This window comes from Trichosurus vulpecula, chromosome 3 (assembly GCF_011100635.1).
Source record: "Trichosurus vulpecula isolate mTriVul1 chromosome 3, mTriVul1.pri, whole genome shotgun sequence".
NCBI lineage: Eukaryota > Metazoa > Chordata > Mammalia > Diprotodontia > Phalangeridae > Trichosurus > Trichosurus vulpecula.
The window spans coordinates 229814142-229839280 of NC_050575.1; the positions used below are offsets into that span (position 1 = coordinate 229814142).

A 25139-nucleotide genomic window follows, 5' to 3' on the forward strand; every position below is an offset into this window, starting at 1 on the left:
TTACTTTGGAACTATCACCAGGAGAGTGATCAGATATTCTGAATCCAACACAAAATCTTCTTTGTTCACAATATCAGCTAATGTCCGAGTGAAGAGATTTCCCCTGAAATGCAAAAGCAAAAAGATGTGAGCTTAGTAGAAAGGCATATCACAGTCCTATGTTAGCTCCTATTCTTTCAGGTAGCCTTTCTGGCACATAGGCATATGTGCCATCTATGTAACACAAACACATTGAAAACAAGAGATCTCAGCTGCAAAATGGTCACATGCAATCAGTTGACGAGCATTACTGAGTGTTTTTCAGAGCACTGTGCCAGGCAGTCTAGGAAACAGTTTAGATCAGGGGTTCTTGATGTGAGATTAACATGTTAATAAATGTTATTTCAATATAACTGGTTTTCTTTACAATTTTCTTTTATGCATTTAGAAACATTATTCCAAAAAGGGGATCCATAGGCTTCACCAAACTGCCAAAGGAATCCATGCCAGAGAACAAGGTTAAGAATTCCTAATTTAGATAAAATATGGTCCTTGACCCCATGAGTTTACCACAAAATATAATATGACACAAACACAGATAACTAAATAATGTTTCATGATGAGTGCTTTAGAGTATTACAAAGGGCTATCTAATATATTACCATGAACAACACTTAGCTGAATGAGGGGATCTGGGAAGCCTCCTTGAAGGAAGTAGCATTTGAGTTGGACTTTATAATTCCACAGACATGTTTGATGTACCTATTTGTACCAAGGCCCACGTTACACGCAGTTTAAATTAGACAGGGTCAATACCATCAAGGAGTTTGCATCCTTTAAATACAAATTTTTAAAAGACACCAAAAAGATTCCCCAAACACATTCTAACATACAGTGAATCATTACACAGATAATTATGTCAGGTTTGATTGCTTTAGTCACATTTTCTAGGGATAAATTCACCTGGATTATATAGGATAAAGTATTAGGGTAAGGATGGGGAACTTTTGGCCTCAAGGACACATGTGGCCCTCTAGGTCCTCAAGTACAGTCCTTTTACTGAATCCAAACTTCACAGAGCAAATCCCCTTAATAAAAGGATTTGTTCTGTAAAACTTGGACTCAGTCAAAAGCCCACACCCAAGGACCTAGGAGGCCACATGTGGCCTTGAGGCCACAGGTTCCCTATCCCTGTATTAGGGTAAAGTTGGGGAAGAAGCAAGACAAGGTTCATAAATCTCAAACTGGATAGAACCCTTAAGAACACCTGGTTGTATCGTCTCATCTTACAAATGAGGGAACTAAGGTCTAAAAACAAATGAGACAAATTGTAAGCTAAAGATTTGAACCCAAGTCCTCTGTCTATAAATCAAGTGATCTTTCCACTTTCTATTCCACTGCCTCCTCCAGAGCAAGTAAAGTTGAGGCACACTGGTGAAGGTCTTCACTGATGGGAGGGTGGGGAGGAGAGTAAGGAAGGCATCATGAATGAGGTACCATTTGAGCTGGGTTTTAAAGGCAAAAATAGGGATGGATATTTCATCCATAAAATATAAAAAGAAGTGTTATTTCTTTTTCTATTTTTTTTAAATCTCCATCATGTAACACAGTGCTTGGCACTGAGGTAAGCACTTAAGAATTGCTTGTTGATTAATTCCAGGCTGTGTTGGTAAACAAAATGGGCTCTTAGCACTTAGTTCAACCAAGTGCCCTTCAAGAGTTTGGCCTTTGTTTCCTTGATTAGTTTGGGAGTCCTTGGTGACCTCCTTGCCTCAGGGGAGGGCCTAGTTTACACATGAGTCTGAGTGACATATTTGGGACATCAGAGGCTTTTAGACCACATGGGTTTAAGTCGCCTCTTTGTGACGATTCTAGGTCACGTGGGTGAGTCGCATGTGTGACTTACCTCTGGCCCTGAAAAAGATATAATACCAGGGGTTGGCTTTCTTTGGAGCTCTTACCCACAGCTGTGGTGACGCACGTGACTTTGGGCGAGCCCTTGTTATGAGCTCTGGGGCTGAACCTAGATGTTGGTAACTATGAATCTGTATTTGGTCTGTCTGTTGATGTTTGTAATTTGTTTATTTTGCTCTGAAGTTCAGAGTGCTGGCTTTTTCCCCTGAACTAAGTGAATGGTATTTGTATGCTGAATTAAAGTAAACTTGTCAACCCCTTAACGCTGCTTTCCTTACTAAAGCAGATCAAAAGAATCTGGGCTTTTGAAGCGTGCTGGTAGCATGCTTGTTGTTGGGATTGTGTTGGTCTTTCACCCCCATAACAGCTGCTAGCCAGATTGTTGAAACAAATGGTGTAGTCATGGTCAGGATCTGCGTTTTAATAGGAAAGCATGGCGTTTTGGGGTACTGGGTTGGTTGAATGTATCCCAGTTTTTGTATTGCTCTTTGTACTTGGGGTGGCTGTGGTTCTCTGGAGCCTCAGGAGCAACAAAGGCCTGAAGGAAAACAGGCTGGTAGAAGTGCTGGGAGTGGTTTTAGGTTTCTTCCGAGGGCTTAAGCCTGGCCCCGGAGAGTGTGCTGCAGATTTGGCAGGAGGGGCTGGTAAGGAGAAAGAAGAAGCAGACAGTGGCTGCTGAAATACTGACCCAGACAGAGCAGAAGACTGCATACATGGGAACTTTGGAAAGCTGAAAGCGCTGAGCTGCCTTGGAGCTGACTCTGGTGAGAAGATCAAAATGGTGGAGAATCACCTACATTCCAGCAGAAGCCAGATGAGGCCACCCAGAGTTGGAACCCAGGAGCTTGGAGTTCAGCCCTGGGGCAAGATGGAAACTTTGTAGCAAGATGCTGAATGTGCTTTTTCCCTGCCTTCCCCAACCAGAGCAGAGAACTTTGAGGTGAGCAAAAAGGTGGAGAATCACCTACATTGCAATTGAGATTCTGGCAGGAGCCAGGAGAGGCCAGCCAGAGCTAGACAACCAGGAGCCTAGGGGCTTGAAATTCAGCCCTGGGGCAAGATGGAAACTTTGCAGCAAGGCACTGAGTCTGCCTTTTTGGTCCCTTCTGCTTGGGCTGCTTGGGATCCAGGAGGAAGGCATGGATTTGTTTTTGTTGGGGTGGGGGAAGTGCCTTGGACCCCCAGGGACCCCACCCTGTTGGCTTTATCACCCAGTCGCCCCTCAGGACTTGGAACCGGGGACTGGAACATAATGGGGAGAACAGACTCCAAAAGAACTTTGTTTGGACTCTTTATTTGAAAGGAAGCCTACAATTGCAGTTTGGGGAGAAGAAAATATCCCCAAGAGAACCCTATTTATTGTTTGTTTGCTTTAGGACTTTACTAACTAAAGCATGCATGTGCCTCAGGGTACTGGGAAAAAGCCTGCAATGGCAGTGTGGTGCTGAAGAAGTACCTTATTTGGATACTCTGTATTAGCTAAAGAGATTAACTTGCTTTGACCTAGAGATGGACATTTGAATTGTAAACAAATATTTGGGAATGTCACTGAATTATATGTTTTGCTTTGTTGTGAATGATATGTTTTAGTTTCCTGAGTAATTGGATCATAATATATGTTCCAGGATCCACGGCTGATTATATTATGTATCCTGGAACAAGGGGTGGAATGTGTTGGTAAGCAAAATGGGCTCTTAGCACTCAGTTCAACCAAGTGCCCTTGAAGAGTTTGGCTTTTGTCTCCTTTGATTAATTCAGTGTATTTCGTTGAGTCTTACTAGGTGCTAAGCCCCCTGCCCAAACCCATATTAGGTGCTAAACCTATGTGGGTGTGGATTGGTAACTAAGGTGTGGCCCAAGGTGGGGCTAAGGGGAGGTGCTAACTCCAGAACCAATCATAGGAACCTAAGTTCTGGTCATTCAGATGACATTTGATGACATCTGAAATGCTTTAAGAAAAGAAGACAGAAAAAAAAAAAGAAAAAGAAAAGAAGACAGAGCCATTTGCACAGGGCTCTCACTTGTGGTGGTGCGCTGATGCAGGAGACTCCGGGCAGCTGTAGCTAAGAGCCCTCCAGCTCATAAACCCAGATGTTGGGACTTTGTTAAATTCTGGTAACTATGAATTGGGATTTGAATCAGACAAGGTCTGTCTGTCGATGTTGAAGCTCAGGGTGCTAGCTTTTTCCCCTGAACTAAGTGAATGGTATTTGTATGCCAAATTAAAGTAAGTTTGTCAACCCCTTAACGTTGCTTTCCTAAAGCAGATCAAAAGAACCTGGGCTTTTATAGCGTGCTGGTAGCATTCTTGTTGTTGGGCTTGTGTTGGTCTTTCACCGTCACAACAGCTGCTAGCCAGACTGTTGAAACACAGACATAGGGGACAGTGTGAGCCAGTGCAGGGACAGAGTTGTCCAGCTGACCTGGACCATGAACTGTGGGGAATGGAATGATTCCGATAAGACTGGAAAAGTAGGGGAAGGGGCCACACCATAGAGAAGGTGCCATGCCACAGCTACAGATTTGGGCATGTACCCTGAGGCTTTGTGGGACAAGGAGAGGGAGAAGTTTTGCCTACTGTTTAGAAAATGTTTCTTATTCATCTTGTTCCCTGGCCATTCACACCTTCTTTCTGCTTCTATTTCCTGGCATCCAGGGCGCCAAAGCTGGCCCTCCGTTCCTTCCCCAGGAGACGTGGCAAACTTGGCTCATTAACCCAATGGTGTTCTCACCAGTCTGCCAAGGTGGCTAAACTCTAGCTGCCTGAATTCCACACCTCAGTGACCTGGGCTCCCCTCCCCACCTCCATTCTTTCCATCTACATTGCTCTGCCAGATTAATCACCCTAATGCATTACTTGGATCATGCTGCTCCTCTGCTCCAAAGCTCAACCCTAGCACACTCCCATTGCCCACTGAGTCAAGTCCAATTTCCTGGCTATTTAAAGCCCTCCAGGATCTGGCCATAACCTACTTTTCTAGTCTTTTTTCTCTCTCATGAAGTGTTTGACTCTTACCTTCCCAATCAGACCTCCTTCTAAAAAAAATTTAATCATTTCGCTAACTGGAATCCCACAAAAATACTCACATTTCTATAGAACACTAGAATTTTTAAAGCATTTTCCAACCAATAACCTTATGAAATGAGTTTTGCAAGTATTAATAGCCCCTGCTTTAAAGATAAAGAAATTGAGTTTAGAAAGGCTTTAATTTATCTAATGTAGCATAGTGCAAGCTCCAGGATGTGAACCCAGTGACTCCAGTAACTTCTACACCATGATGCTTCTCTACACTAAAAGACTGAGAAATCATTTATTTATTATTATCATTATTATTATTAGGAAGAAAGGGAGGGAAGGAAAGAAGGAAGGAAGGAAGGAAGGGAGGGAGGAAGGGAGGGAGGGGAGGAAGAAGGGAAGGGAGGGCCTACTAAGTTCCAGGCACTGCTAAGCATTTTACAAATACTATCTCATTTGATCCTTGTAACAACCCTGGGAAGAAGGTGCTATTATTATTCCCATTTTATAGTTCAAATAAGTAAGGGGGGGCACAAGTCATGTGATAACCTGGGTCACACAACCATTAAGTGTCAGAGGCTTGATTTGAACTTAGGTCTTTCTGAATCTAGGTCCAGTACTGTCTCCTAGCTGCCTCTAGTCAAAAGATGGAGAGCTGAAAGGATCTTAGCAATGTCTGACTTCCTTATTTTATAGAAGATGGTACTAAGACCCAGAGAGTGAAAGTAGCATGTCAAAATCACCATGAAGTCAGTAGCAGTCAGGAATCAAACTCAGAGCCTCTGATTCCAAGCCTGAGGCAGCCTCCCCTAAGCTCTCCATTGAACTGACTGTACCTCTTCTCTTACTCCTATCACCTTCTAGAAGTGAAAGCTGCTTCACAGGGGGTGAGGGAATTCCCTGGGGGCAGGGCTCTTTGCCACTCTGAAGCTCACCACCAGGAGAGAAGGAGGAGGAGCTGGCTCTAGTTACCATGGGGGAGATGGCTCAAGATGAAGCAAAGCTGCCTTTTACAGGGTTTGCAGCTCAAACAATCTAGTTGACACTCACCAGGGGGGAAAAACTTTTAAAAAATTCAAAGAAACCTCATCCTGGATATTAGCATATGGAAAAGGGTGATGGGATTTGCACCACAGCACATTCCCAGTAAGTATATGTTAAGTACTTCTATCCAGAAACAAAAGTTGACATCATAATTAGCTAATGTGCAGTTGGCAGAGCACTTTGCAAATCTTATCTCCTTTGATCCCCATAAATACTATGGGAGGTAGGTGCTTTCATTCTCATTTTTGTTATGCTGATTGAGGTTGAGTCCTGTGCTACTCTTTCTGAACTCATTTTGGGGTTTTCTTGGCAAAGATACTAGAGTGCTTTGCCATTTCCTTCTCCAGATTATTTTACAGATGAGCAAACAGGCCTAAGTGACTTGTTTAAGGCCAGATTTGAACTTATACATATGAGTCTTCCTGACTCCAGAACCAGCCCTCTACTACACCACCTAGCTGCCTCCATTTTACAGATGAGGAAAGTAAGGTTGACAGGATAACCTCTGACTTGCTCATGCTAACACTGTTAATAAGTGTCTGAGGTCAGATTTGAAGTCAGAGCATGAACAACAAGAGAATAGGGCATTTTATCTGAGCCTTGAAGGTTAGGTAGGATTTTATCAGTCAAGAATGGGGATAAAGGATATCATTTTTGATTGAGAAGTTTGCTCCAGAGGGATGGTGGCAGAATGTGGTAGCCAGAGCATTGGATCTGGTGTACAAGACCTGGATTTGAATTCTCTTTTTTTCCTATCGGTGTGACCTTAAGCACTGGACCCCAAGGCTTCTATAAAAGGAAGGGGCTGTAACAGAGAGTATGGAAGGTCCTTTCCTATGCAAGGTCCTATGATCTTGGGGATTTTACTCACTCTGATGTGGGACAGAACAAGAAAACTGAGAAACAGAATGCTAGCAACTTCTTACTTCCTGAATCTTTTGTTTAACAACAAAGACATAAAAGAATAACAATGGTTTACTGCATGTTACTGTTTTTCTGTGTACTCTGCTGTGTTGCCCAATCATGCTTCAGTGACTATATTCTGGGCATAAGCATTTTATTGACAGGCTAAAAATTTTCCAGGAGGAAGATCAGAAGATCTGGGAAACTCAAAACCATGAGAACCAATTAAGGGAGTTGGGAAAGGTTAGGCAAGTGAAGACTATGGTGAAGACAATGCTCAGTGGGTGGGATATCTTTGGGAAATGCTTGAAATTCCCTCCCTCCCTCTCTCTGCCTCTCCTGGCTCTGGGGCCATCACCTGAGAAGCATCCCCTGATATCTCTATTGCATTTGCTCTCTCTCCCTCCTTAAAGCTAGAGAGCTAACCTGGGAGCCAGGAAGGCCTAGGTTCAAATCCACCTGTGACATACTGGCTCTGTGACTTGGGCAAGTCACTGAATTTCTTTGTACCCTAGGCAATTCTAAGATTGTAATTTGCAGAGAAGGTACTGATCTTCATTCCGTCATTGGGAGCTGGCTTTACTAATGAAATCACTGGAATGGCTGAACAAGTTGCGGTATATGAAAGTAATGGGATACTATTGTTCCATAAGAAATGATAAGCAGGCATACTTCAGAAAAACCTCGAAAGACTTGCATGAACTGAGGCTGAAGGAAGTGAGCAGAACCAGAAGAACACTGTATACAGTAAAAGCAACATTGTGTGATAACTAAGTTTGATAGACTTAGCTTCTTCTCAGCAACACAAGGATCTAAGACAACTCCAAAAGACTTATGATGGAAAATGCTATCCACATCCAGAGAAAGAACTAGGGAGTCAAAATTCAGACCAAAGCAGACTATTTGCTCTCCTCTTTGTTTGTTTGTTTCTTCTTTCTCGGGGTTCCTCCCATTGGTTCTAACCCTTCTTTACAACATGACTAATGTGAAAATATGTTCCATATGAATGTTTATGTAGAACATGTATCAGATTGCATGCCATCTTGGGGAAGGGAGAGGCAAGGGAGGGGGAGAAAATTTAGAACTCAAAATCTTATGAAAATGAACATTGAAAACTAAAAATAAATTAACTAATTAAAAAAAAAAGAAAAAGAAAATGAAGGAAAAAAAAACAACAAAAAGAAATCACAGGCCCAGTCCTCATACCTATTGGGGACTGTTAACTTTGCATCTTCTCCACCCAGAAACTTGCCCAGTTTTAATAAGTGTTTGTAGATTTAAATCGAAAATATAATTCTACTAAAAGGTAGATGACACCTTTGTTACTGTTGTTGATAATGATGATGGATGAGATTCAATCGTGTCCAACTCTTCATGACCCTATTTGGGTTTTGTAGGGGTTTTTTGGCAGATACTGGAGTGGTTTGCCATTTCCTTCTCCAGCTCATTTTACAGATGGGGAAACTGAGACAAACAGAGTTAAGTGACTTGTCCCAGGTCACACAGCTAGTAAGTGTCTGAGGCCAGATTTGAATTCAGGAAGATGAGTCTTCACTAAGCCAGGCTCTGTACTCTATCCACTGCACCACCTATAGCTCGGAGTAGCTCTTTTCTCTAAACTCATTCTCCCACTCTCCTCCAAGTCTTCTATACCACTTTTCTTCCAATTTTTTTTCTCCAGGAAAGCCCCAAAGAAGCAAGTGGATGAAGATCAGTTAGGAGGCATAGTCAAAATGTGTGAATTTCATGATTCTAAACTCTGAAATCTAACTGCAATCTGCTGCCTTCCATTTCTCAGCCTCAATTTGCCATCTTCATTGCAATCTCCAGTCCCCCCAACATTCCCTGTTTGTTCAATCCATCATTCCTACTGTGACCTTACTTCAGTCTCCAACCTAAAGTTAACCAAAATATAATTTTAAGCTGCCCCTTTTCAACTTTTCCTTCTACTTGCCAAACCCTTAACTGGGAGATATCTTAGACTTTTCTTCTTTTTTCAATCCTTATATCCAATCATTTACCAATTCCTTTTGGTTCTCCTTCCACATCTGTCTGTCCCCTTTCTTAACACTCACAATGTCACGCTCATTTTAGTTTATCCCCTCTTGCCTGGACTATTTCAATTGCTTCTAATTTGGTCTTCATATTTCCAGTCTCTACAGTCTCCAATCCATCTTCAGTTGCCAAAATAATATTCCTAAGGCACAGAACTGAACATGTAATTTGATGGTTCAAAAACCTTGAGTGCCTCTTTTAGATAAAATACAAACGACCTCTTTCTGCATTTAAGATCCTCCATGATCTCTCCAACCACATTTACTGGACTTATTTTATAACATCCTCCTTCAAGAACACTGTGCTCCAACCTTAAACATTCCATTTGGCACTAGGCATTTGCATAATTCTTCCCAGAAGACTGGACTGCACTATCTCTCTCTTCTCATAGAATCCAGGTCCTCCTTCCATACTCAACCCAGCTGCCATCAAGTGCAGAAGAGGTTTCTTTCACTCCATCCATTCTAGTTGCCATTTATTTACTATCTGTGTATACTGCATTCTTCTTTGGCAAGTGGTAAATTCCCTGAGAAGAGGAATTCTCTATCTCCTTCAGCTGGTCTCCCTCAATATCTCAACCCCACCCTTGCATATCATAGACTATAAACACTAGCTGAATTGAATTGAGGAGGAGGAGAAGTGAGGGAGGTACTGGGGGTTGGGGTAAAGAACTAACTCCTAGTAGGCCTCACAAGAAGCACAAGGTTAGAAATCTATAGAGAAGAATAAACAAAGTTGGGGAATAGGAAGGTGTCAGAGGAGGGAAGGGGTAAAAGGAAGGTGAATGTGTTTCATGGGCAGGGGACCTTCAGCAGAGCCCATAGAAACAGGTCCCATGAATGAGCAAAAGAAAAGATACATACGAGGATTTCTTTTCCAGATTCTCCAGGTTTCCTTTCAGAGTGCTATAGGCAGCTGTTCGAGCTTTCAGGTCTGTTTCTATTTGTGCCAGTTGCTGTGGGTAAAAAGAAAAGTTAACTTTGCACAGTTAACAAGTTAGGATTTCCTACAAATCTGCTTTTATTTGCATACATTAAAGAACCATAAGGACAACCTAGAGGACAAGAAGTTGGGTTTCACCCTGAGGACCTACACAGCAGCCTAATGTGGCAGGAGGCACCTGCATTTGAGTTTAGGGTCCACAACTTACCAGCTTTGTAAATATGGGCAACATCTCCCCACTGTGGGGCTCAATTTCCCCTTCTGTAAAGTGGAGATGATAATCCTTGCACTCCTTTACTAGGCAGTAGAAATCTCACAGGCATGAAAAGAGAGAATGTCAGCGAAGAGCTACTAAAGTCACCATTTGTTTCCTCATTGCTTTGGGAACACATTTCCAGCAAAGCCTAAGCGCCCTGGTAAATCTTACCAAGCAGGAAATAACAACAGCAGCTGCCATTTCAACGTTTCTGATCCTTACAGCAATCTTGTTCCTGGCATTTTTAGCCCCATTTTACTGATGAGAAAACTGATGCTTAGAGAATTTAAATGGCTTGCTTTATGGTCACAAAGCTAGTTAAGTGTCAGTGGCAGGAAAGCCTTTAAGGTCATGTTTGAAACATTTATCATACTGACGACAGCTCTGGACTGGGAGGCAGCAAGAATGGGGTTCGAACACTGCCTCAGGCACCCCAGATCTGTGGCCAAGGGCAAGTCCCATACTCCTCATCCACAAAATGAGGAATATCATCTGAGCAACTTAGCTCAAAGGGTTATTATGAGGCTCAAATGAGACAATGAAAAGTACTTTGTAAACCTAAACACAATGTGAACATCACCTATAATTATCATAACTGTCATTTAGTTAGCTGACCTAAGTCTTTCTTGAAGTCATTTCTTTTTTTTTATCCACCTCATTCTACCTCTTGGAGTAGTAACAAGTTCTATAACGTCTTACCAATGTTAGAACATAACTTATTTGCCCCAAATTGACCACTCTCAAGTTTAAGACTCTTGCCCAAAAGGCTCCTCTAATTTCTTATGGAATCTCCTCGGTCTGCTCAAGGTCCTGAAGGTGGCAGACTGACCTCAGACTAGCCCCTACTTTCCATCTTCACACCGACGCTCCAGACACTGCCACCAACTGGAATTCCCTTCTACCCCTATCTCTGGAACTTATCCTTCTTCAAGGGCCCAATATTTCTCTTGATTTCTCCAGTCAGGTGTATTCCCTCCCTTCTCCAGGGCTTGGTTCCCACCCACCCAAGGTACTTCTAGCCCGAGCTGGCAAAGTCTTATCTCATTTCTTGACCAGAAGTTCTAGGAAGGCTTCTAGCACTTTGTTATCAGTGTCTTATCTCAGCTTTACTAGAGCCCAACTAGTTTTCATGCCTTATCTGTTCAATTAGGTTGCATGCTCCAAGAGGGCAGGGACCTATCCTATTTATCCTTATATGCCCCCATAGCACCCAGCATAGGACCTTAAATTTAGGAATCACTGAATATAAATGCCTTGACAATTCTGTACAATTGGCACAGAATATACAATTCTGTATATTCAACTGGCTTATATCACCAGTGGGCTAGAGAAAGTAGTACCTGGCAGCCTACTTCTAGAATAAATGCCAATTGGTCCGGTCCCTGCCATAGAGATGGTCAATACCTGCTCTAGAAAAGATATACATTCAGACACTGGCTTCAGAGAGGAACTGTGTTACTTACACATCTAAAGCATGCATTGAATTAGATCCTAGAACTTCAGAACTGAATGGGACCTAAAACATTATTTTGAGTCCAATGCATACTAGGGACTAGTAGTCAGGTTAGTTAGAAATTATTTCTTTTTAATGGTCACAAGGCTGTCCTATCAGCAAACAGCAACTGGCTTCTAGATGACTTTGGAAATCTTGATTAGTTCTAGCTCGAGGACAATGTCCCTGTGTCTCTATGTTTATCAAGTAAAGGATCATAGAATTTAGAGCTGGAAGGAGACTCCCTAAAACTATACCTTCATTGTATAGAAAACATAACTAATCATTAGTCAACTTTTCTGGGCAGCACTTCCCTCATCTATAAAACCAAGACAGTTGAACTAGGTGGTCTTTAAGGTTCCAAACAGCTCTGAGTCCTACACACTAGGGCCCAGAGAAGGAATGAGTCTGTGTTAGTGGAGTCATAGGACCCAAGTTTAAATCTTACTGCCTAAGTCACCTTGGCCAAGTCACTTCATTTCTTAGCCTCAGTTTACTCATTATGAATAAGCATTTATATAGCACCTACTACTATGTGCCAGGTACTGTCTTAAGAGCTTTTTTTTTTTAACATAGGGTTGGATTAGGTAAGACCACCTCTAAGGTCCCCTCTGACTGGTCCCTTCTAACCCTGGATGGCAGAGTATGAGTTATGTGGGAGGGAGGAAGGAGGGGAAAAGGCTGAATTGGAGACCTTGGACTGCATACCCCCCCAGGAGAATGACTGCCACCAGTATCAGGGCAGGAACTGAAAGTCCTATCAGGTTTCTCTAATTGCCTGAGGACATCAAGGTTTTGTGATGATTTTAGAGAAGCCCCACCTGGATTCCCAAATGCCCCCAGGCTTCCAAAGGGCCACATATTTATCTAGGGAAAAATGGGTTAGGATCAAATAGCTACTGGTAAGCTAGAGGCCTGAAGGACAGTGTTGACAAAATACTGTGGATTCCATTCTAAGAGCCCTGGAGGTGGGGTCAGGAGCCCTGGGTTTTGATCCTGGACCCTAACACTTCTTAGCTCTGTGACCATGAACTAATCACTTGATCTCTCTGAACTTCAGTTCCGTCACCTATAAAACAGGTATAATAATGCATACACTAAAGTCCCACTCCAAAGCTTCATCTCAATGTGAAGGTAACTTGGGGTTCTGGATGGTACACCAGCACAGAGCAAGTCCAACACTTGCAGAGGTTTCTCTTCCAGCTCCTAGACCTTATAAAAACTATAAAATGACATTAACAGCCCTGTCCCTGCGTCACCTAGGTAGCCAAATACAGTATTTCAATAAATGGCTTATAACAGCACATTACAATCCTCTCCACTGGTTTGCACAGTGAGGACTTCAAAGAGATGGAAAATATGCCAGCCGACCTGTGTTCCTTGGACAGAATGTTCCCCAATTCTCCATGGTGTGGAATACACGCTCTCACTTCTCTTTGGACAGAGATTTCACAATCATTCTCATTCAGAAGTTATTTCTTAGGTTTAGCCAAAACCACAGACAGAACTGTTTGATCAGACCTCAGAGGACATGAGTGGATGAAAATGGACCTATTGGGTGGATGGATGCCAATGAGTCTGCACCCTACCTGACACCTGTTTTTCATGGTAGCTGTATCACAAATTATTTATTTCACACCCATACAAAGGCTTTACCATAAGTAATAATCACTATGCAATGCCTCCTAGGGCTCGTTTATTTCTTAAGAAATGTTGATGGAGTGAGTTGGATTTAATCAGGAAACCCAGGAGCCCGGACTGACACTTCTTGGATGTGAAACAGTAGGCAAGTTACTTCTCTTGGTTTAAATTTCCTCTTTTGCAAAAGAGTGATAACAATGCTTGCCCTCAGGCTTGGCTGGAAGTTCAAGGGCCTGACCCCACTGATTGACACAGGGACTTTGACCTGCTCTGTTTCCAACCTGGGCCAGTTCACCCCTCCTTTGGCAAGCTGGTACCCCCCACTCACCCCGTTTCTAGGGGCTCATCACATTGATGCTGAACTCAGTGAGGATACTTGATGAGTTAAACCCACTGTAACTCAGAACTCTTGAACTCAAGATCTGCCAGCCTCAGCCGCCCCATTAGCAAAATTACAGGTGTGTATCACCACACCTGCCATCTTGGGACTATGGGACAAACATTTTGCACAACTGGAAGCACTACTGAAGTGTGAGTTATTCAATGAGAAGAAGCTCAATAAGGTATTTAATTATAAATATCTACAAATAGCAGTTATCATCACTGTTCATTTATTCCTTTATTCAACAACCCTCAATTAAGTAGCTGGGTATGAAACACTGTAGTGGCCCATCAGATCTATCACTACTAAACTCTCAGTTACTGAATAAGCTTCCCTTTAGGTCCTCCTCTGATGCTTCATCATGGTATGAATGTGAATGTGGGTTCACAAAAGGTCTGCCAGTGAAGTACAAGGTCTACCATGGTCTACTAAGCTAGAAAGGCTTCTAAAATTGGCCAGATAATGACAAGACTGTGTGTTGAACAAGGAATACCTAGCTAAGATCACAGGAGCTAATCACTGGGTTTCAGCAAGAGAAACTCTTAAAGACCATCTATTAGGTTGTGGGGGACTACAGAATCTGCACAGGAAGAGGAGGATACCCCCATTAAGGAAATCACAAGTCCTTGAAGTATTTGAACATAATCAACCTTAGATGTAAATGTTCGAATGTTATAGAAATGTGAATTATTATCATAACTCTATTCTGCTTCCTCAAAAACCTGTTTTGAGAGGGGCAGGCTACACTCCTACAACCAGACTGGCGAGGTAGGTGGGGAGGACAAGTATCTGAGCCCATAGTCTAATGGGAGAGAACAGGGTGGCCCTGACCATGATCACAACAGATCATGACCACAAAAGCCCATGCTATTGGAGAGTAATACAGGTTGGGGAACATACCCACTGCTACCATAAAAAAAAAATATTGAAGAATTGGGGAGGCAGGCAGTTCACTGAAACTCATAGGATTTTGCTTCCTTGTTCCATACTGACTGCCCCGACCTGAACCACCATTCCTGAACATCACATTCTGTTTCCTTCTCAAACCCTTGGAGGTTGAGACTACTCAGAAGACATCCTGGTATCAAAACATGGCTGTTCAGTTTGAGAAGTGGATTTGTACCCTCCCTTTACCCCACTAGCAGCTGCTACCTCTGCCTGTCCTGATTACAGGAAACTCCTTCTCATGAAGAACATGACCGCCAGGGCAAATAAAGAGGCCCTGAGTTAAAGAAAACACAAATCCAAGGGGCAGCTATGTGGTACAGTGAGTAGAGCACTGACCCTGGGGTCAGGAGGACACCGGTTCAAATCCAGCCTCAGACACTTGACACACTTGCTAGCTGTGTGACCTTGGTCAAGTCACTTAACCCCAATTGCCCTGCCTTTCCCCCGGCAAAAAAAAAAGAAAGAAAAGAAAACGCAAATACAGTCATGCATAGAGAAGCATAAACCACAGAATCTGAAGATATTAAGGCAAAAGAGGTGTTTAGAACAGAGAGCATAAAAAGAGTGACTTCATTTTATAGAAGAAGATGACTGAGATGCAGAAGAAATGACTTTTTCAAGGGTAAAGGAACTAGATGAAAAACAGACTTCCTATCCCCCTGTGAACTGTGGAAGCTCTGTAAGTGGGATGGGGGAGGGGAGATGAAAGAATACGGTTCAGAAGGCTCACACACCCTTCCCCTGAGATTCCCCAAAACCCAAAAAGGGGAACTACTGTCAAACATGGTTGTGTCCTTTACCTTTGCTAATGTGTCCACTACAGCCACAAGCGGCTGCTTGGCAGGATACTTGGCCATGTCCCATTCAAAGTGAGTCACAAAAGAAGTTAAGTCAACTGAAAAGACATGAATATAGTCAGTTTAGCAACAAGAAAAGAAAATCCAGCCTTTCAGTATGTACAACATGGGGCAATGAAAGACTGCCACCAGACAGTATAATGATAATAATGAAACACACACACACACACATCTTCTATAGTGCTTTAAAGTTCACAAAACAATTTCTTCCCAACAGCCTTGAAATGGAAGCAATACAGATATTATATCCATTTTACCTACGAGTAAATCAAGTCCTAGAGTGGTTTAAAAAGAGTCTCCTTTGAAGGCTCCTTGTCATTTGAATTCACGCACACGCTCATAGTTTGTTAGATCTAGAAAGGAACTTGGACATCATCTAATCCAGGAGTGGGGAACCTGTGTCCTCGAGGCCACAAGTGCAGTCCTTTGACTGAATCCAAACCTCACAGAACAAATCTCCTTAATAAAAGGATTTGTTCTGTAAAACCTGGATTCAGTCAAAAGGCCACACCAAAGGACACAGAAGATCACATGTGACCTCAAGGCTGCAGGTTCCCCACCCCATCCAAACACTCCATCTTACAGAGGAGACCTGGCGACCAACATGATAAAGTGATTTGTCCAAAGTCACTCATATAAGCGTTAGAGCCAGGACTTAAGCCCCAGTCCCCTGACTTAAGGTTCAATGCTCTCCGCAATATATTAGGTATTTGCATCAGTGTTGCAGCTAATGAAAAACTGTGAGTTATTTAGATGGATCTGCTCTGGGAAAGATAGACACATGCAACATGGGAGTCTAAATACCCCGCATCAATATAATTTATGTTTTAACTGTCACTTGAAAGCAATCTACAGCTGGATGACATAATCAAATGAGTTAACATACACAAAGCACTTTGCAAACCTTAAAGGTCCAAAAAAAAAAAAAATCTTATTTTCATTATGTCAAGCCAGCTGAGAAAGCTTGATCACAGAAATACGTGTTTTGGTCACAGCGATTTGCAGAAAATTGCCATCTTTAAAGTAATAGCTCACATTTCTATGGCCCTTTAGACATATCCAAAATGCTTTCCTCTCAATGACCCAGTGAGCTAGATAATGCTTATTATACCCCTTTTACAGATGAGAAAACTGACGTTCACAGTGGTTAAATAACTCAGGATCATAGCCTCAAAGGAATTACCACCAGAAAGTCCCACCTTCTTATTTTACAGATGAGTTAACTAAGAGAGGTAAAATAAATTATTTAAGACTGAAGAGATTATATATTAGCAGAGGCAAGATTTGAACCAAGATCATGTGACTCCATAAATCAGGTACTTTCACCTCTGTCCCACCCAAATTCCCATAGCTAGCAGTGGACAGATCTAAGATTCCCTTCTAGGTTTCTTCCTTTAATTCTGGTGTTCTCTCTACTCTGATAAAGGACCTGCTGTGCCCTTTGAGCTCTCTAAAGGAGCAAAGCAAAACAGCATGCTTTCACCTTCTTCTGCCAAAACTTACTGATTTTTCAAGGCACATTAAATGCTTCTACCTCCTACCCAGGAAACTTTCTCTGATCTTTCCAAGTAGAAATTGTGTCCGTTTACCCCACACCAAATCTTAAACTTTCACAGGACTTCTTTTGTTCTGCACTTTGGAATGTATTCTTTGTTCCCATGTAATCCCTGCTACTACACAGCAAGTTAATCTTACCTGTATCCTACACAGCACTGAGCACAGGCCTGACATGCATTAGATACTTAAAAAAAAAAAATGTTTAATGAATTAACAAATGTTTCTCGGGATGATGGACAAATAGGATTTAGGGGTAATTTTTTCCCAAGCTCTTATTGTTTCATAGAATCAGGAAATGTCAGAGATGGAAGAAACCTCAAAGCTCATCTAGGTCCAACTTACACCAGGAAAAAAATTTTTCTATAACATCCCCAAAGGGGAAAACCCAGCCTTTGTTTGAATGCTAAAAGCAGCTCATTCCAGTTTGTAACAGGTACTAGGAATTATTACTGTTACTACAATTATTAATACTCTGGGTATGGTCTGACTAGGGCAGAGTATAATGGGATTATTAACATTCCTATTCCTTACTATTTTGCCTCCCTTAATGCAGCCTAAGATTTCATTAGCTTTTCAAGTACCCTACCACACTATTGACTCATGGATCTTATAGTGCACTAAATTCTCCATCTTTTGGGGGGGTGGGGGTTGGGCGGGGGGTGATGCACCAGGCCATCAGGGTTAAGCGACTTGCCCAGGGTCACACATCTAGTAAGTGTCAAGTGTCTGAAGTCACATTTGAACTCGGGTCCTCCTGACTCCAGGGCTCGTGCTCTATGCAATGCACCACATAGTCCATATCTTTTTCAAATGAATTGAAACTATGCCATGCTATCTTCACTAAGTCTGGAACACGTTCTTCCTTAAATACACATAAAGTTCAGAAGGAAATAGTCTCAACCTTTAAAAGCTCATGTGGCAAAAAGGTACATTCCTCATTCCTGCTTACTAGAAGTCCTTTTCTCCATCTTGTCCATCTCACTATATTTTCTTAGGTACGGCATAATTTCTGGAGGACTGCTTATAGAGTCCTGAAGCTCAGTATATCTAGTTTATTCTTTACAATTCCCAGCGTTGACATTGCTGTCAACTACTGATGGTCCAGACACTATAGGACACACGTGTAAAGTCTAAAATCTTCTGACCTTTTGAAGTTCACAAGATCAACCTCAACAACATCATTTCCTTAATCTATCATACTAGCACTACTATTTTAAAAAATAAAGCCCAGTCATGCATGACATATTCTTTACAAAGTCACCCTGGCTCTTGGAGATGACTATGTCCTTTTCTAGATATTCAGTAACCATCCCTTTAATATAGTCCAGAATTTTTCCAGGAATTGAAACAGTGGTCATTGGCCTACAGTTGGCAAACTCTACTATCTTCTCTCTTTTGTAAATCAATTAAATATTTACTGTTAGCCAGTCCTGCTACACCACTCCCCTTCTCTATGATCTTTCAAATATCCCTGATAGCAACTCTGCAATTATATTTGCCAGTACTTTGGGATATGGTTTGTCTGGCCCCAGAAACATGAAGACACCAAGGGCAGCTAGATGCCTTTCTCTTCCTATCTACCTGCTTTTCTTGGGTTTCAATTCCTTATGGGCTCTTTGTGGTCTGTCCTTTCCAGTCTAAAGCCTGTATCTCCTTTCCAGATAAAATAGAGGCAAAATAGAAGTTGAGTAGCTTTGTCTTCTCTCAATTGTCATGATTCTATCCATCTGATGGAACAGTACTATCTCTTCTTAAATCTTCTTTTACCCGGTAAAATAAAATCAACCTTTTAGTTATCTTCAGCATTTCTGACTTAGGCTTAGTTGTAACAACCTTCCCACTATCCTTTCAGAACTGTTATGATCTTCTATTACCTAACCTTGGTTCCAATCTCTTAAATTTTTAATTTTTTTATACTTAACACTAAAAAAAAATTTATTTTCATACATATAGAAGAGAAAAGAATATGGTATATGAAACTGCAGATATCAATTAAGCATAGAATGCTTTTCTTTTAAAATACAATAAATTCAACACATAAGTTTTCAAATCTGTTCTGCTTGTATATACTTCTTTCTGGTCTTTCTCCTATTCTAAAATGTTTCAATCATCCTCTTTTCTTTCTTCTTTTTTTCTTTTATCTCCCCCCACTCCTTCTTTCCCTTGTGCCTTCTAGCCTATTAGGAAAAAAAATTAAATTAATGTCTTGTAACAAAAATGTATAGTCAATAAAATAAGTAATAGCACATGTCATCATGAGTCCTCTGGAACCATGGTTGGTCAGTGCATTGTTTAGAGGTTTCAAGTCTTTCAAGGTTGCTTGTCTTTACAATGTTCTTGTTCTCCTGCTTCTGCCCACTTCACTCTTCTGAATCAGTTCATACAAGTTTCTCTGAAATCCTCTCTTTCATCATTTCATATGGCGCAATAGTATTATGTTACATTTATATTCCACAATTTGTCTAGTCATTCTCCACCTGATGGACACCCTCTTAGTTTCCAGTTCTTTGCCATCAAGAAATGAACTGCTATGAATATTTTTGCTATACATGTCTTTTAAAAGTCTAAATTGCTTGATGAGTGCCTTTTCTTTACTGCTTCCCCTTTTCTTCATCAAAATTATTCTTTGTGGCTTCACAAGTTCATTCTTGAAAGTATCCCTCCTTGACTGATTTCTCATAGCATTCATGTTTTCCCCAAACTAGGATGCATGTCAGATCATACCCAGCTTTCTTCTCCTTCTCTAGCATAGATCTTGAAATGGAGTGGTCACTTCCCCACCAAGGGAGCCTGGATGTCTACTTCAGCAGTCAGTTCTTCCTTTGTTTGGGAGAACCAGGTCCAGAATGGTAGGCCTCTTTAGTTCCTTTAACTTTGTTCAACTCTTCATGACCCCATTTGAGGTTTTCTTGGCAAAGATAATAGAATGAATGGTTTTTGCCATTTTCTTCTCCAGCTCATTTTACAGATGACAAAACTGAGGCAAACAGGGTCAAGTGACTTGTCCAGAATCACACAGCTACTGTTTCAGGCCAGATTTGAACTCAAGGAGATGAGCCTTCCTGACTCCAGACCTGGCACTCTATCCACTGTGTCACCTAGCTGCCCTCTGAAAGATGACCATCTCTATATTTAAGTGAAAAATTAACAATTGATCTGTATTTTTTGGCATAAGGAGAACATAGGTGAGTCTCCATGACAGTGATAAACAACTTTTATGTTTTCTTGTCTCATGCCTCATTTGATAATTAGAACACTTTGTCAAATGATCTTCTATGTCAGCAGCATCATACAATGTGTGGAAAGGACAGAGGACCTAGGTTTGAATCCCAGTTCTGTCACTCACTACCTATATGACAAGAAGGACCGATTTGAAAAGTAATCTATATTTAATAGGTATCTGCTTTTCTGTTCAACTATGTATATGGATATGTAAATCATTTAACCTCTTTGAGCTTCAAATACCTCTATCTAGAAAATAAGGGAGTTAACGAAGTGACCTCATAGATCACTTCAATCTAAATCAATGATCTTGTGATTTATCAAGAAATCTTTTGTGATCATAGCACTTTGATATGATCATGTTGCGTCATTTGATGACAGTGAAGATGGTATTTGCTGTAGAAAATTGCCTGCGAAAGCCTGCCTGTCCATTCCTTCAACAACCCTTCAGAATGTTCATAGAATATATTCTCATAAAACTGTTATAGAGATGAGAAAGTATCTGTATCTGTATTTACCAGTGTATCTGTAGTTACCAGTGTCTTTGGGCTTTATTATAAAAATGATTAACACATAAACGGAGTTTAAAAAATGATTGCATGGGGCAGCTAGGTGGCGCAGTGAGTAGAGCACTGACCTTGGAGTCAGGAAGACCTGAGTTCAAATCCGGCCTCAGACACTTGACAAACTTACTAGCTGTGTGACCTTGGGCAAGTCACTTGACCCCAATTGCCCTGCCTCCGCTCTCCAAAAAAAAAAAAGATTGCAAAGAATTTGTTCTCTGAACCTGAAATCTTGTTTATATCATTGTTATACTCTATAGAAAGAAAAACTTGCTAAGCAGAGGTTCACTTCTACCTCATCAGAAATGCCACAAATCCCAATGGAGTTATAGCCATCAGAACACAGCATTATCTATAGCTCCCAACGGACGGACAAATCAAAGATTTCTGAACTCTGAGCACGTGTATCTCAAGCCCCATGTCTTATGTTAAGAGCAGAAAAAGTCTAGCAAAATTCTAGTTATTTTCCAATGGAAGACTTTTTATCCTTATCACCACTATCAGATGAGAAATCCCATAGGACTAGCCAAGGACCATTGTCTTAAGAAAAGAGCACTGGATTTGGAGTCAAAGCACCTCCTATGTCTTACATTTCGTGTGACCCTGGGCAAGTCACTTCAGTGACTTGGGGCTCCAGCTTTCTCAGATGTCAAATAAAGGGATCAAATTGTATAATCTAAATTACTAAATATCTAAATTAATCTAAATATCAAATTTATCTAAATTAATCCTCTAACAAGTATTTATTAAGGGCCTACTCAAAAGCAGTATTAGGTGCTGGAAATAACTGGAACCAAAAGGAGACAACCTCAGCTCTTGAGAAGTTGTTATTCCTATTAGGGGGAAATAACATGAACATATAGAACTATATTGACAATATATACTATACAAGATAATGGAGGAGGGGAGGTATAAAGGCACTAACAGGTAGGGGCCCTTTCCAGCTCTAAAGTCTCATGTCCCATCTCTTCAGCCTTGTAGAACTTTCTCCCCTTTCCATTGGCAAAGTATGGGCTCTTGCCAATTGCCCTCAATGATGGTGTTTGCCTTGAGTCCGTGCCTATTTGGGGGGGAAGGGATGACAAAATATGAGTGAGGGTGAAGCATGACTACCTTGTTTTGCATTTCTCTCTGTTAGATCAAAAGCATTATTGGCAGAGACTTAAACCAATCAACTCTGTAATCATACCCCATGGGCACTTGAGCTTACGCCATATCCAAGGCATCAAAAACAAGATGACTTTAGGATCACTTATTCACTTGGCTCTAACAAGTGTTTACTCCCTTCCCCCTATATATCCTAAAGCTTGAGTTAGACACCTGCTTTTCAAACAATGTAGGCTGGCCAGTTCTTCCAGCAACCTAATACACACGTTTGTCCAAGTGTGACTATAAAATTGAAATAAATACTAATGCCTATGAGATAAAGCAAAAAAAAAAAAAGTCAAAAATGAAATTAGGTGCTTCTATTACCAAGACAAATTGTGTGGCTGTATAACGCAAGATGTTCTACCCTCATTGAGCAGTTCCCCAGGGCACTTTGAATACATATATGACATCAGAGATGCCCTTTCCCTCTTTCCTTTCCCCTTTAAGGGTGAGATGGAGAATCACAGGGCCTTACCATCTGGCCTTCTGAACCTTCCCAAACTCTTCCAGATGTCACCATCTGCCCAGTATGAAAGTTATCTATTGTCTTCTAGATAATCTGGGTCATTGTTATAAATTTTAATTGTTACACTAATTTATCATTCTCAGGTACTATTAAGCTGCTCAAGAGTTTGCTCTTGCACTAAAGTCTCCAAGCACAGAAATTTACATAAATGCTTTAGTAAAGGAAGCTGAGCCCCAGTTATCCCAGAGCTCTCACTAAAATGGCAAATCAAAATATGTTGTCTATTGTTTCAATAGAAACCTAAGGTTGGACAGCCCTGTACTAAATGATCCCAGGCTTCTATGTTTTCTAAGTTCTGTCATCTACTTCTCATAGCCAGCTGCACCTATAGAATTTATTAGTTCAAACTGTCTATGTACTGGCTGAACTGGTTGTGTACTGGCTCATAGAGATATTTACCACTCACTGAACTATCATATGTATCCCTGAACTCCTCATTACGTGTATCTTAGACTTAGACATATGTATACTCCCTTACATTTATCTTGTCTAACTAGACATTGATGGGAGCAACCTGGATATTTCCCAGTCAGCCCTGAACATTATTTGATTTAGTGATGTTTCAAGCCTAAAAGCACACCTCCCTGTAGCCCCTCTTTGGGCTATTTCCCAGTGAACTCTGGGTAAAATATCTGAGCAGATACCAAAAAGTACATGTTCTTTTAAGAACTGATCACTCTTTAACCATTCCCTAATCCTACCCTGAATCACCTGGTTAGCATATTTAGCACATGTTTTACTATACAATATCCCACATAAACTTTAACTGTACCCCTCTAAGGTTGCAGGTTCCCTAAGAACTCTTGCCCACTGAAAAGCGTAACAATAAATCTTTGCCACCTTGATTTAAAAGAATGCTAGAGACCGTGAATTCATTCCAGACAGCCCCTCCCTGTCAGAACTCCAGTCTTGGGGTTCCTGGACTTCGTCAACCTCCATTCATTTTGAAATGAATGGGTATCCAAATTAGGTTTGCTGTTGGCATGAGAGAGTCCTTAAAAGCTTTCATTTGACTCTGTTTACATTTCAGAGCTACCATCATATTTAAGAGCTCCAGTTCTCAATTCTAAAATATTATAAGTTAATTTTACCAAGAACTTGAGACATTAAAAATCATCATCAAAAGAGTTCAATTTCCTTTTCTGAAGGCTTGAAAGAATATGGTTCTGAGCTGGTTTGATTCCAGTCTTGCCCTGTTTAAAAAGATACTGTGCCTTAGAACTTTGGAACCAGAAGGGATTTGAGAGGTCAATTCACTCCCTTCCTCTCTCCACATACATGTAACACTCATACCTATACCCTTGCAATTTTACAGACAAAGAAACTGAGCTCCAAAACAGGTGAAATAGAAAGGGGTCTTCAAGCTAAGGCCAGATCACCACCTTGTTAAAGTATAAGATAGGGAGATTGTCTCTCTTTTTTTAAATTTTTTAATTTTTATTTTTTTGGGGGGGGGCAGGGGAGGCATTTTATTACGGTCCTCGAGAGAGGGGGTGTAGCGCTTATGGGAACACTCACACTGATACAGCTGCAGGAGCAGGGGTAACCATTCCCTCCACTCCTGCTAGAGTTATGGTTGGTTTACAGTCTTTTTTTTTTACATAGTTTTCCTAGGTTATACAGTTTATATAAATAGGATAATAAGGATACAGAAGCAAAAGTGAAGTTAATTAGATTTTCCTTGTCTTAGTTTAGGATTAAACTATATTCTTTTTACTTCCCCTACTTTCCCTCTTTAACATATGCAAATTATGCAAATCAGTAGGCCTGGATTCTTGACCAAGACCAGACCCTAGATAAGCTTGAACTGGTTCAAGTGGTTTGGCCTCTCTAATTCCCCAGACTGCCTTCTCAAAAAGCATGCACATGCGTACATGCCTCTGACCTCTCACCTGACCGACCTTGAGGCCTGGTTTCTGCTAAAGCTGGGGAGGGAGATTGTTTTTCCACGCACTAGTTAGACAGGATGGCCCCCCAAGGCCCCTTACAACCAACTCTGAAATTTCACAATTCTGTACTTCCTCAGATTCACACAGGTAGTAAAAGCAGGAGAACTGGGATTTTAATTCAGCCCTTCCAACTCCAGGTAATAATAATAGGTAACATTTATATAGTACTTCAAGGCCTGCAAACACTTTACGTGATATCCCTTTGATTCTTACAACAATTGTAAAAGGTATAGATGCCATAATTATCACCATTTTAAAGAGGAAACTGAGTTTGAGAGTGGTTATAAGTGACTTTCCAATGAACACATAGCTAGTGTCTAAGACAGGATTTGAACTCAGGGCTTCCTGACTCTATCTACTATACCACCTCTAGGGCTCTTTCTACCCCGGCTAACTTCAGGGTAAATGGAATGGGCCTTTATGAGTTCACGCACCAATAATATAATTTCTTTTAAGATTGTGTTGATAACCAAAAATGGACTCCTTAGCACTTAGTTCAACAAGTGCCCTTGAATAGTCTTGGCTTTTGTTCCCTTTGAGTAATTCATTGAGCCTTACTAGGTGCTAAGCCCCAGGCCCAAACCCCTATTAGGTGTAAAACCTTAGTGGGTGTGGATTGGCAACTAAGGTAGGGCCCAAGGTGGGGCTAACTCCAGGGAGGGCCTAGTTTACATGTCTGGGACAGCAGAGGCTTTTAGACCACGTGGGTTTAAGTCCACCTCTTTGTGACGATTCTAGGTCACG

At 41.3% G+C, this 25139-nt stretch overlaps 1 protein-coding gene across 2 annotated transcripts in view; it reads right to left on the reverse strand.

Moving 5' to 3' along the window:
- The window catches only part of ATP6V1C2 (ATPase H+ transporting V1 subunit C2), a 72192-nt gene that overhangs the window by 11968 nt on the left and 35085 nt on the right, over window positions 1-25139 (reverse strand). For both annotated transcript variants that reach the window (XM_036749497.1, XM_036749496.1), the window contains exons 4-6: window positions 15373-15467; window positions 9775-9866; window positions 5-103 (exon numbers count right to left, since the gene is read on the reverse strand). In XM_036749497.1, the coding sequence (XP_036605392.1) occupies window positions 5-103; window positions 9775-9866; window positions 15373-15467 (286 nt within the window). The remainder of the gene's footprint in view (window positions 1-4; window positions 104-9774; window positions 9867-15372; window positions 15468-25139) is intronic.